The sequence below is a fragment of the Schistocerca piceifrons genome, chromosome 5, assembly GCF_021461385.2.
Source record: "Schistocerca piceifrons isolate TAMUIC-IGC-003096 chromosome 5, iqSchPice1.1, whole genome shotgun sequence".
NCBI classification, from domain to species: domain Eukaryota; kingdom Metazoa; phylum Arthropoda; class Insecta; order Orthoptera; family Acrididae; genus Schistocerca; species Schistocerca piceifrons.
Genome location: NC_060142.1, coordinates 395,810,643 through 395,825,087, shown reverse-complemented (window position 1 = coordinate 395,825,087; position 14,445 = coordinate 395,810,643). Strand labels below are relative to the sequence as shown.

Sequence of the window (14,445 nt, the reverse complement as noted above, 5' to 3'; positions counted from 1 at the left end):
ACTAAACGGTACAGCACTGAGCCACATCCCACTGTAGATGTACACCTCTCTTCAGCTATTTCCAGCGCTTTTGGTTCGTCTACATTTTGTGTTACGAAAAAGGTAATTGCAAGTAAGTTGCAAAATAAAACTGTTGCTGAGAAACGGTGTCTGAATTATCAAATCTCACACAGAAATGTAATAGGCCCCCTCAGCTCTCCTAAAGAAACTAAAATACTGACCACGCCCCACGGTACAATGTACGCATGCGCTCACCAAGCTTATAACAAATAATATCTTTGTCCGTGTGTTAAAGGGACGATGCATCTGCGACACATACACAAAAGAAATAAAAGTTGATGTTTTGTTAGGTGTTGACGTTTTGATCATTATGAACGAACGTAAAGAAGTGTGTGCTGAAGAAATAAGGGCGTTACATGATTTGCCTGACATAGTATTGGAAAAGATTTTTTTATGTCTGAGTTATGATGAGATCGCAAAAAAGAGACAAGTGAGTCCTTCCAACAATTATTGATTTTTACTAAATGTTGGTTATGAAGACATTTCAGATAATCTGGCCGTCACTGAATAAAGAGTTAACGTGAATTTGATATAGAACAGTGACGCGCGTTTAGACAAAAATGCGAAGAATTTAATTATATTACCCAGAAGCATGACGCAGTTGTGTTTAAATTGATCATGTCAAGTACGGTTCACCATCAAGAATTCCAAAACTGTTAATAATTAATAAATATTTAAATTCTGCGCGTAGCGACCTGTTTTGTTTATGCTGGTGTTTCCTACAGTATACCAGTGTCCTACAAAAACTCCAACTTTTGTTGGATATTCAGTTCAAAGTGTAACAAGGCGTTTGTGAAGGATGGTAGTTAAACAGGAGTGCAGTGGGCCAAAATTGCATGCTGATATCTTTTTTTTTTTTTTTTAAATCGAGTAGATGCATGCACTGTGTATTACGATTTGGACTTTAGCCTATCTGCCTCGGGCCTAATATTTAAAAAACTGTTATTCTAAGGTGTGAAACATAACCTATTTCCGTACGTACTCCCCACTAACTGCCTAGCCCTTGATCAAAAATCTTAACCCCCCCCCCCCCCCCCCCCCACACACACACACACAAACAATAAACCTTTTTTCCTTAAATCTATCTTGAACTAGACTAACACACATATGTTTAGTACCATTTTCAGTAATAGAAGTTGCTTAGGTAAGTGAGGATTTGAAAACCAACATCAATTTTTTTTTTAAAAAAAATGTTCAGCCTGATACAGGCAATGTATTTTCCAACTATAGTTCAGAGAAAAAAACTGCACAGTTAGAAACCATATCATTATGTTAATTGTTCTGTCATTGATTACTATTACCATTTATTACCAAGTATTATGGGCACAGTTTGAGATAAATTAGTAATGGCTTATGTCGTTGTGACACAAAGGTAGTAGCTAATACTGAAAGGAATCAAGGCAGAGTAATATCTCCAAGTGCTTAACAAAATATTTAGATATAGTCCATTGTCAATGAAGACATTTAAACCCACTCCTGAAGGACAAATTTGGTAACAATATAGACAAGCTTAGTGACAAATATAATACATTTCTGCAGACTTTAATGTTTTTCTTGGATAACTGCTTCTCATTAAAAAAATTGCAGGCAGATATGCAGTACTAATAAGCAACCAATCTACAATTGATTGCATTAGGATATCATGTAGAAGAAAATGGGAACTTTATGATAATATGAGGGACAGTCCTAGCCCAGTTTAATATTTGCACAACTGACAGTACTGCAAATTGTGAAGAGAGTCGCCAGAAAGGCTAAATCAATGCATTGCACCTAAAGAATAAAAGTCTTTCAGAACAAAAATAAAACTACATGTTAAATTGTGAAAGAAGTATCAGCGCAGAATGTGATGGTGCTCAACATATTGTATGAGAACAAATCTGTTAATGATCTATGAGAGTTGTGCAGCATAGTTCATAATCACCTCTTGCTGCTAGTCAGCCATTAAAAAAGTTTATTGGTAGAGATGAATATGCCACTAAACATGACAGATGATTCAGAAATTTTTCTCGTTTTCAATCACACAAGCATTATCGTGAAATATGTGAAATGGAATGTCAGTGGTCTAGCTAAAAGGTAATTGGTAACATCGGAATTAGGTTTCAGAGAACAGATTAACACCTAAGTGCAACAAAACACTATACATATCGTTTCTGACCTGGTACTTTTACATAAGGGAAATTTTACAGTCGCGAGGTGGTCAGTCATATAAATCAAACATTTAAACTCTTAGGAGTGAGGGTGAAAGGAAAGTTTTCTGGGAAGTATGACATGCCTGCAGATGGTTCTGGGTGAATAAGTATCATAAATAAACTAAAAAGAAGTAAGTGCTGTGAATGCTTTCTGAATGTATTTTTCTGGACCAAAGCCTTGTACAGAAGTGATATTAAACAAATGAGACAAGAAGGGAATAGAAGCTTTTGAAGTGTGAAACTGCAGAATAATACTGAAGTTAGATCAAATGACTCGTCGCCATTATCAGCTGCAACTTGATTCCAAATGTGCAGGACTTCTTCCTGTGTAGAATGAGCGTTTCAACTCAGCTTATGATGTGTTTCTGATGATTGGATAGACCAATCCTGGCATAAAACTTGCACCCACACAAATCACACTGAGTGGTTAGAGAAGGGCTTGCTTCTCCCTTGGTTTCTTCTTCAAACAAATTGACAGTGGTGGATGTAGTGTTCCTCCACAGTAAACGGTCAACAACACATTCTTCCCATGTTTGTATATTTACAGCATTCATTTTCATGATGTGTTTCAGCTGGTCCTTAAAGCACTTAAGTGGAGCTCCATGAGGTCTACTACTAGAGCAGAGTTTGCCGTAAACGACTTGGCGTGGGTGCCTGGTAGTACTCGTACAGTGAACATGACCTGACCATTTCAGGTGATGAGAGATGATGGTTGACTCAGTGCTGTTTAGATGCCCTTTTTCAAGAAACACTGTGTTGGTCACATAGTCCTCCCACTTAATGTTCAAGATGCATCTCATTTTTTGTTGATGGAAGCACTCAGGTTTCTTGATATCACAGCGATATTGTGTCCAAAGTCACAGCCATTCAGGAGTGTGGAAATGTCCACAGCTGTGAACACTGTGAGTTTAGTATGCAGCTTTACGTTTTTATTCATGAAGACTCTGCATCAACTGTCCAAATGTTGCATAGGCAGCTCCAATTCTTTTATTAACATCCTGTTCATAGATATGCCGTCAGGCAAGATGTGTTCAAGATATGAAAATTGATCAACCAGCTTCAGTGTTGTGTCTTAAGATGGAGGCATTGAACTCAGCAAGAGTTCATCTCGGGGCAGGTTGTGCGAATACCTTCGGTATTTTTTCTCCCTTTCATTCTTTCTTTCTTTTATACATTGATGGTAATACTGTGATTCTGTCATCCAGGTAACCTGCGAGCATCTTTTTGAACGAAGTCTTGCCAGAGTGAAGAGACCTCCACCTAAACAAAACTTCATCTCCATGCTTTGATTGTTTGTAGGTAATTCGTATAGCTATTCGTATAGCTCGATAGCCATGTACAGAGCACAAAATGTTGGAACAAGCACACAGCTGTATTTCAAAGTCTGAGTGGTTGAGAATGAATCCAGTGCAGAGTTACCATGAAGAACCTGCCGAGACAAGCCATCATGAAGAGCTTTAAGCAATTCCACGTAGCATTCAGGACATCCAAAGTGTCTCAGTACTTTGCACATAGAAGATCTAGGTACTGAGTCAAAGGCTTTTTCCTGGTCATATAAAAACTAAGTTTAGAGTCTTCTGTTGTTATCTGCATTTTTCATGATGTCTAACACAGAAGGTCATATTTGTCATGCCTCTGGAGATTCAGAAACCACATTGAGATTCAGGCAAAAACCTCTCAGAAATAATTTGGAGCCGAATTAATAAAATTATTGCAAGAATTTTACCTGCAATCGTCACTAGCAATATACCATAGTAGTTCCTACATGCACCACAATTGCCATTCTTAAAGCTAGTGATAACAGTAACATGCTTCAAGTACTTTTAAAATTTCCCTAATTAAGAGGATGAGTGTAAGAAGCGTAGTCTTCAAAGATATACCTCAATTTTGTATCAGTTCCAGAGAAGTGTTATCTATAGGACCAGGAACCTTTCTTGGTCTTAGTCGATTGAATGCTGTGGTAAAGTTCATGTATGCCGGTGGAACTGCCATCAATAATTGTTGCAGTTACTGAGGGACATTACAAAGAAAGTCATAAGCAACATTGGAGGCATGATTCAGAAGTGCGGAGAAATGTTCTTTCCAATGCTCTAAGATTTTTTTCACAATCAGTTTAAGTGATAGAGTTGTCAGTAGGCTTCAGTGTCCCTGATGAGGCTCATATTGGCTCTTATATCTCCTTTCTGCCTGTATAGAAGTTTTGCAGTTCTTCAGCTTTTTAATGCCTCCAGTTATTCTTGATTTCTTTCATTTGTGTGTCACATTTACTTTTAAGTTCCATTAAGTATTATTGTTTCATGCTAGAAAGTGGATCTTGAAGAAAGGATAGATGGGTTTCGTATTTTCTGTGCAGAACCAATTGTTTCCTCAGGTGACTCAGCAATGACCTCCTGAAGTGTGGCCACTCGTGATTTGCATTATTAGTGCTGGCTGGATGACTAGCTAGCTTATTTGAGGCTGCATTCCAGTAATCTCTAGTAGTGCATTTAATTTGAAGTGTATTTCCATCTGGCAGGTTGTTGATTGATCTTTTTGGGCTAAAAGGAACATATGATCATTGAAATTTCTTGTGGTTCTAATGACAAGGACATCATTTTTTTCCACTGCCTGCTGATGCAGTAGCTCCATACTTAACAGTCATATACAACAACTCGCATAACAGAAGATCCATACCCACAAACTGGAAAGTTATACAGGTCACACCAATATCCAAGAAAGACGATAGGAGTAATCCGCTAAATAACGGCTCCATATCATTAACATTGATATGCAGCAGGATTTTCTAACATGTTATGAATTACCTCAAAGACACATAGTCAACACGAATTTAGAAAACAACATTCTTGTGAAACAGTACTAGCTCTTTACTCTCACAAAGTGTTGAGTGGTATCAACGATGGATTTGAGATTGATTTGGTATTTCTAGTTTTCCATAAGGCTTTTGACACCATACATCACAAGTGGCTGTAATCAAATTGCGCATTTACTGAATATTGTTTTAGTTATGCGACTGTGACTTCCTGCCAGAGAGATCACAGTTTATAGTAATTGACAGAAAGTCATCGAGTAAAACAGAAGTGACTTTTGGCATTCCCCATGGTAGTGTTATAGGCCCTCTGCTGTTCCTTATGTATAAATGATTTAGAATACATGTCATCAGAAGATCAAAACCAATTGCAAAACCATTTAGAGAAGATATCTATATGGTGGGAAAATTGGCAATTGATCCCAAATAATGAAAAGGGCGAGGTCATCCACATAAATGCTAAAAGGAATCCATTAAACTTCAGTTACATTATAAATCAATCAAGTCTAAAGGCTCTAAATTCAACTAAATACCAAGGATTTACAGTTGCAAGCAACTTAAATTGGAAGTAACACGTAGAAAATGTTGTGGAGAAGGTGAACCAAAGACTGCATTTTATTGACAGAACTCTTTGAAGGTACAACAGATCTACTAAAGAGACTGCCTACACTATGCTTATCCATCATCTTTTAGACTACCTGTGCTGTGTGGGATCATTACCAGGCGGGAATGGAGTACATTGAGAAAATTCGAAGGAGGGCAGCACATTTTGTACTGCTGAGAAATAGGGAGAGGATATCATGGACAAGGTACAGGATTTTAGGTGGACATAATGAAAACACAGGCATTTCTCATTGTTGCTGGATCTTCTTACAAAATTTCAAATCAGCAACTTTCTCTTCAGAATTCGAAAATATTTTGACACTGACTCACATAAGGAGAAATGATCATCATAGAATAAATAGGGGAAATCAGAACTCACACAGAAAGATATAAGCGCTCATTTTTTCCACACACTCTTCAAGAATGGAATAATAGGGAGCTGGTGTGAAGATGATTCAACAAACCCTGTGTCAGGCACTGAAGTGTGATTTGCAGAGTGGCTATACAGTTTTTGGATGTAGATGTAGAAGGATGTGCCAGTGCTGCGAGCAGGGATGCATCCAAGTACTCTTGTAGCACGTAGGCAGGAGCAGCTGAGTGTTAGGGATAGGGAGTTCATGTTTAGCATACAGAACAAGGAGCAATAGACCATTGGTATTGCAGTTGCCAGATCCTTTCTTCCTTATCACATTGCTCCCCAACTGATGATTCTTACCAATTCTGGCATTGAAATCACCAAATACTAAGAGCTTGTCTCTAGGCGGTACTTTGGTGATGGTTGTGCTCAGCAGGTTGTAGAATTTGTCTTTAGTGTCTACATCAGCATTGAAGGTGGGAATGTATGCAGAGATACGTCAAAAATTCACCTCCAGAGAGTGGGATTTGCAAAGACTATTCTTTTGCTGACAGCAGTTGGAGTTAGGTGATGATCATTCACAAGTTAGTCTCCACAGCAAACCGAAGACCATGCATGTGGCATTCTCCTTCATCTTTTCCCATCCAGAAGATGGCATAAACTGAACTCAGCTCTGTAATTTTACTTTCACTTGACAACCTGGCAGCAATATCAATGTTCATTCAACCAGGCTCATGTATGAAAAGTGCTGTTCTGCTCTCAGGCATGTTATTTTATTTCAAATGTAAAGTAATAGTTTATTAGTCTGTATCTTAGTCTCAAAATTGATGTCACCTATGTCACAGTCTTTGATTGTATGAGGCATGTTATGTGGTAATAAAAATTTGATTTGAAACCAAATAAGGTTCAATCATTTCAGGTTCCTATTAGTAAGGGCTCTGTAAATGATCAAACAATTTGTCAAATTTTATTATGTTTGCCAAATATTTGATTGTGTACAGCCCCATTGCACATGTTTGTCAAACATAAAGTGTGTTCGACATATTTACCATGAATTTTATTGGATGGAAAATTTGTCAAGGTGGTGAAAGTTGGTTGTGTTGATATTTCACCACTTATGTTTAATGGAAAATAGTTATATTATAATTTTTCTCACTGTATCAAAAGTTTTCACACCTATTGAAACTATGATCAAGGATAAAAACAAAACAACATTGGCAATTACTAAAATGGTAGAGCTTTCACATCTGTCCTTTAACATGCAAGGAGGAGTCCAATAATAGGAGGAGTGCTGTAATAAAACTCTGGTTCCTCCATGAACAATGTAGGCTAAATGTTTCCACATTGTGATATTTTAACTCACAGAAAGTTGACGTATTCATCAGGTATCGAGTGTTATATTTCCGTTAACAGGTTTTCATGTGCACTTTTTTCTCATTTTAAACCATTCCCTGGAACAGCATTTTGTTTTCTCCTCCTCCACACACAGTGCCAGAGTTAATATTAGAAACCCTTTATCTGCATTTGTAGCCATTCCCACTATTGTCAAAATACAGCATACATGAACAGCCTCTACTTGAAAAGTGAGGTTAAATTGACAAATTTTGTTGGAATGTGTATGGGCTTGTTCGACAAATCCACGGCTAGGTAGAAGCAAATTTGAAAAAACAAGTCTGATCTTTTATGAGAGTCTTTAGAACTTTGGTAATCATTTTTTCGAGTGCATGCGGGGAGACCCGCTGAGTGTGGTGCAGCCTCTCAGCCGGCTGAGAGTGTGACTCCCTATGTTTAGTCCACATTTTCTATTGCCTTCCCCATTCAGAGTGGGGAGTGGTGATCCTAGATAGGCCTGCCCAAACACAAATTCAGGACCAAATTCCTGAGTAGTCATTGGGACTCAAAAAGATGACCGTCACACATCTGCTGCCTGTCTGATGAGCTAGAGTTTTCCAGTTTTACCTGAAAACCTGCTTCCACCATCCTTATCTCATTGCCCTTTGACTTTAGTTGAAGTTTTGACAGCAGAAAAAATTGCCACAAGTGGGTTTTGTTAAATGTGGATCTCAGCTTGCAAGGAAGTGATCCACACACTATGATCTGAGAACTATACTCTGCAGCTCAAAATAAATGAGACATACAGGTTCTTGTATTGGGACTGCTGCAGACTTGAAATGCAATTGACTTGCACCTTAACACCCAGTCCATCTGGTATGACCCCATCTACGTCTATGACTGCACCTGTTTGATCAAAAACACAGGGTTGCTTCATCTGTCAACTCCACTGTTCTGATGTCTCTATCTCCCCTTTGCTGCCATTGAAGTCTTCACTGTACTGTGTCAAGGGGGCCCCACAAGGTATTCTTACCAGGGCCAGGTGAACTATGGTTTTTTAACTAGATGTTACTCCCCTCCCCTCTTTCTCAACGAGATTGAACTGGCTATGGCTGCATTAGATCAAATAAACAGTGAGAATGTAATGAATTAAACTGGGAAAAAAAGGAAATCTGTTGCAGAACTTGAGTAAAAGAAGAGTACAGGTAATAAGACACAGGTGAGGCATCGAGGAATAATCAATTTGTTTATTGGTGTTGTATGTGGGGTGTAAGAATAGTAAAGGGTGATGAGCACTTGCATACAGTAAGCATGTTCAAATGGATTTAGGTTGTAGTAGTAATGCAGAGATGAAGAGGCCTGCACAGGATAGACAGATGAGGAGAGATGCATTAAACCAGTCTTCAAACTTGAGACCACAGTACGGCATAAAGCATTGTGCAAAAATGTGAGCACTATTCAGCAGATGTCAACAGGATTCCAGCAGAAAAAAAGAGTGAGAAATACCCACGTCTTCAAAACTTAAACTTGAGCTGAAAGCTTTCTTGTGACTCATTCCTGTTCTGTACAAGAGGTCCTTGCAGTAGTTATGAAGTTTTCTCTATAATGTGTTATTTATTTGTATACTTTGTAACAATTTTATTGTGTATTTCGTAATTATTTATTTTCTTTTGTGTGTAAAAGTTCTAATTAGCATTTTGTAAATTAAGCCATTGTACTGACTCCTTCTATGATCGAGTAACTTCAGTTTGCTTGGTTTCTCAGGATATGATAAATAAATAAAATTAAAGAAAAGGATTAATTTGAGCCTAATAGCCCTAACCTTTCCCATTTAGACCTACACTCAAACCTCCAGATGTCAGACACTCAATTCAGTTGCAAACGTTGTGTGTCGTGTCGATAGAGTATCAACCAAAATACCAATATAGTTTGTGCTGTGTGCTGTTGTCCAGTAGAACATGTGCAAATGGTAATTAAAAGTAACACCAGAACTGTGGAGTATAGGAAAAGCATATCTTTGAGTGGGAATGTCTCTGGTAGGTGAGTTGGTAGAACATCAGATGGGTTCCAAGTTTGAAACCCACTGATGGTGTTTTTTCAAAAAGTTTACTCATGAAATTGTTATATGGCAGAACATTTTTATGATATGTAAAATGACATTTCGGAATTTGTAACAATGTTCTTTTGGCAGTCTGCTTTTGCTTAGTTAGTTGAAAGTAGCAAACCTAGAGCATATATTTGCAAAGGTAACACCACTCCTATCTATACATATGTACTCTATATGTTTGCTACTTTCAACTAATCAAGCAAAAGCAGACTGCCAAAAGAAAATTGCTACAAACTCTGAAACATTCTCCCATATAACAATTTCACATGTAAACCGTTAAAAAAAAAAAAAAAAGGCACCTTCAGTACGATGATCTGTTATTCTACTAACTCGCCTAACTGATATCTTCAACTTCACAGCTCACAGATAGTTTTCCCTATACTAAGTAGTTCTGGTGTCACTTTTAATTACCATTTATGCATCTTCTACTGGAAGACAGCATACGGCACGAGCTAAATCAGTGTTTTGGTTGATCCCCTAGTGACATACATCATTTGGTACCGATCTGAGTGTCTGACATCTGGAGGTTTGGGTGTGAGAAGACTGTTCATTCAATTGAATGGAATCTGTGCGGACTTAAAGTGAAGCTTTGTTTGGAACCTACGAATTGAAAAGATTTTACACTAGGCCCTAAGCTAGTTATTTGCTTGTTCTGTGGATCATAATTACGATCTCAGACTGTGATGTGGAACAGGCCTGTTAGTTTACAAATGTGTATATATTCTTTGGAGTAGTAGTCAGGTAGATATGATTCCAGCTTGTGTTTGATGTTCATTTTATCATCTATTAGAGTCTTCACCTTATTGGGTGGGTAAATGATGAAATTCTTTTGTATCTGAGTTCCTCACTCCTCTCTGTGGCACACAAAGGCTAAATAATTAACAGTTTATATGATTCCTTCTTTTGATTTTAGTTGCATGAATGTTGACGTTATTTTTATACTACGATTGATTCTTGACCAAAAAAAAAAAAATCATACATACATATTTTTATCATGGGCTAGACTTTAAAATTACTAAAATGTTTAAGTAAATTCTAAATGTGACTTGCTGACTATGCAGATGTTTGTGCAACAACAGCTCTTAAAAGTGTAGTGTTTGATCTCAAGTAATTTCACAACAAGCAGATCGATTTTAGGACTCTTTCCCATCTTGAATTTGAATGAATTTTTGCACAGATGTTCCCAGTACAATAAAACTAGCTAGTGAAAAATTTGAATTCAGGATACCAGAAATTCATGATTTAGGGGGGCAGGGGGTTGGGTCATTGAAAAGTCCTGTGAGGACTACTATAGACTTAAATTGAAACTAATAGTGATGAAGTGCTTCAAACTCAAGTATCACTCAGCACACTATTTAAATTTCAAGCTCTGTTCACAGGCTTCATGCTACATGATATGGAAGTGTGACAAGAAATTAACTGTGACAATTTTTCAGTTATTTTGTTAGCGCAGTGGCTTTTTTGGAAACATGAATATTTAGTGCCCTCTAGCAATTGCACAAGAAAGTTATTTGTTATCATTTGTATCAAGCTGTGACAGTCTTACATGAATATTCTAGAAGTTACTGTCTAGAAATGTGCCGTCTAAAATTTTTGCTGGTAATAAATACAGATTTCAATATTATACTGTTAAACATTTACGTTGCATGAGAAGAAGAAGAAGCTATTCTTTTATGAGAAAAGGTTTGTTTGTGCTGGAGATCGTGAGGTTAAGGTTAAAAAATGAGCTTGAAAATGCTGTCAAATATTTGCAAATCGTTATATATAGTGTGTCTTCTCCTGCTGACACTTGGTGAGTATATTTTTTTTTAATCCATCCAGTTTTTTAATCCATCCAGTATTTGATAGGTTTTAGTTACATTCAGATGCTGTATTTTTTAGACGTACTAATTTTTAATATTGATCTCTATTTTATTATAATGAAGAAATGTTTACATCTGTTGCAATTCAGGGTGGAGAAAATTAGACCATGTTGTCAGTTTCCTATACATGATTGTACAGATGGACTTCAAGTACTATGCATGCTGCATTTTAATTGTTAATTGTTAATGGCAGACTAGTGTTCAAGGCAGTAGTTTTTGGTGTCTGTCACTGACAATTAGTACACAGAGCACTTTAGCCAGTGTTTGTGTGTGTGTGTGTGTGTGTGTGTGTGTTTGTGTGTGTGGGTGGGTGCACGCGCATGCATGGGAGGAGGAGGCAGGTAACTTCATCTCCTTTTTTAATTGTAAGCAGTTTGTTGTAAAGCAAACAATGAAAATAGCATCATTCTATTTACAAGGCAGTTTCAGTGTGTTCTAAACACAAGTGTGTCTAATTAGAATTTATTTGGGGTGAGGGTAAGTGGATCTAGATTTAGGTCCTGACTCACCACTTGTAAAATTGGTTGTTTGGAAAAGTCAGAATGTCATTTAACCTTTTTCAATAATTGTAAAAAATGGACCCTTTAACTTAATGCATTCCAGTCTGATCAACAAAGACTGCTGATATGTTGTGGTCATAGCCACGAATCAAATTCATGATCTGATTTCATAGTGAAGCCTATTTCTCACTCAGTGACCTTGTTAGCCTTTCATTGTGTGAATCATAAAATTCTATTTAACACACTACTGTTTTATGGCATTGGTTGCATCCCTCTTGCACGGATTGAATCTTAACTCCCTTACATTCAGCAGAGGGTCTCATTAACAGACTCTATCACAGGCATGAAAATAACGTAAGAATGGAGGAACATAACGTGTAGTGCCACAGGGATCAGTACTGTTTCTTTCTAACCTGCACAAATGATCCTCCATTGTCTTTAAAGAATGGCTCAAAAAAATTAATGTTTGCTAATGACGCAAGCATACTAACCAACGATTCAAACTCAACCCTAAAGGATACTCAGATGATAGCCCAGCAGGGTTACAAATGGTACACAGCTAACAGTGTAGATCATAATCTCACAAAGAGTTCTATTGTGGTGTTTCAAACAAGCAATTTTACCATTTAATATGGAAAGTAGACATTAATGGTCAGTCACTGAATTTAACACGTGATATAAAACTTCTTTGGATCAGCTGGATAACAACTATAAATTGAGTTAGCACATGGATAAAGTCGTCAAGAAGCATAGTTCAGTTTATTATGCTCTTAGAATCACCTTTCATTGTATTGGCTTAAAGATAAGAGTACGGCCTTATTTTACGTTTTATCATTCTCTGTTGTGTTATGGAATTATTTTCTGGAGTAGTACACCTTAAACATGGTGTCTGTACAGCAGGGTTGAGCAATAAGAGTGTTGTGTAAAGTGAATAACAGTGCATCTTGCAGAAGCATTTTTAAGGATCTTTGAATTCTTACACTCACTTCCCAATATACTCACCCCTTAAAGTTTTTTGGTTGCTGATAATAAAAATTGGTTCCAGCTGAAATTTGATACACTTAGTCACAGTAAGTACACAAAAATAATTTTCATGTAAACTCCAGGTTCCAGAACAGAGTCATGTACTCTGGTGGTAACATATTGATTAAACTCCTGTCTAACATACGGCAAGAAACTGGGAATCACTACCAGTTAAAAAAAAAAGAAGAGAAATAAAATAAAATAAAAAAAAATTAAAAAATATCTGAGTGTCTGGATTCAGTGATCTATTAGCTAGATTGGAAGTAGCAGTTTTGTTATAAAGCTATATGACAGTAATGTGCTGTAAATAGGACTCTCTATTTATAGATGTAGAAATATATTATTTGAAAAATACTTTTGGAATCAAGTAAATGTTAAGCTATGAATACAGCTAAATGGCAGCTATGTAGTAAAACTCATGAGGCAACAGCTTTCTTATTAATTTACTTGATCCATCTTATATGGCATAAGTGTGAGTAGCATTAAGCAGTATACTCATGCAGATTAAGTTCCTGTATCTTTGCTTTACGTTAATATGTACCGTGACTCATTCTGCATCCATAATAGTTCTTCTTGTTGAGTTCTATTCAATGAAGTAACTCGGTTGTAACTCTTGCAAAAACGCATCGACAGTGAATAAAAAGTTCTCTGTTAAGTTGCCACATCAAATTTGCATTAAATCCAAAGTTTTTGACGGCGTTGTCATTGGGGGCTACGACTGACTGTCATGAAACTGACGGGGCGAAATGACAGAATCGATTACGTCATGATGACATCATGGAAATGGCGCATCTGTAGATTATGCTCCATCCACTCCAGTTTCTACATCTACATCCATACTCTCCAAGCCACTGCAAAGTGCATGATAGAGGGTATGTCTGATTGTACCAGTTATTAGAGTTTCTTCCCATTCCATTCACATATGGAGCAAAGGAAGATTGATTGTTTGAATGCCTCTGTGCATGCAGTAATTATTCTGATCTTGTCATCACAATCCCTGTGTGAGCGAGACATAGGGGGTTGTAGTATATTCTTAGAATCATCGTTTAAAGCCAGTTCTTGAAACTTTGTTAGTAGAATTTCTTGAGATAGTTTACATCTATCTTCAAGAGTCTCCCGGTTCAGTTTTTCAGCATCACTGCAACATTCTCACACAGGTCAGACAGACTTGTGACCATTCATGCTGCCCTTATCTGTACATGTTAAATATTGCCCATTAGTCCTATTTGGTATGGGTCCCACACACTTGAGCAATATTCTAGAAAGGGTCACACAAGTGATTTGTAAGCAATCTCCTTTGTGGACTGATTGTACTTCCCCAGTATTCTACCACTAAACTGAAGTCTATCATCTGCTTTACCCCCAACAGAGCCTATGTAATCATTCCATTTACAGTGTGTTACAGCCAGGTAATTGCACGAGTTGGCTTATTCGAACTGTGACTCATTGATGTTATAGTCATAGGATACTGTGCTTTATCATTTTGTGAAATGCACAGTTTTAATTTCTGAACGGTAAAGCAAGCTGCCAATCATTGCACCACTTTGAAATCTTACGTAGATCTGACTGAATATTTACGCATCTTCTTTCAGACACTACTTCACAGTT

General features: G+C 37.2%; 1 protein-coding gene across 1 annotated transcript in view; it reads left to right on the top strand.

The window, feature by feature from the left end:
* The first annotated feature begins 294 nt into the window (after positions 1-294).
* LOC124799241 (F-box only protein 28) overlaps positions 295-14,445 on the top strand; it is a 113,795-nt gene continuing 99,644 nt past the window's right edge. The window contains exon 1 of the mRNA XM_047262786.1: positions 295-490. Within this exon, the coding sequence (XP_047118742.1) occupies positions 371-490 (120 nt within the window). The 5' untranslated portion in view covers positions 295-370. The remainder of the gene's footprint in view (positions 491-14,445) is intronic.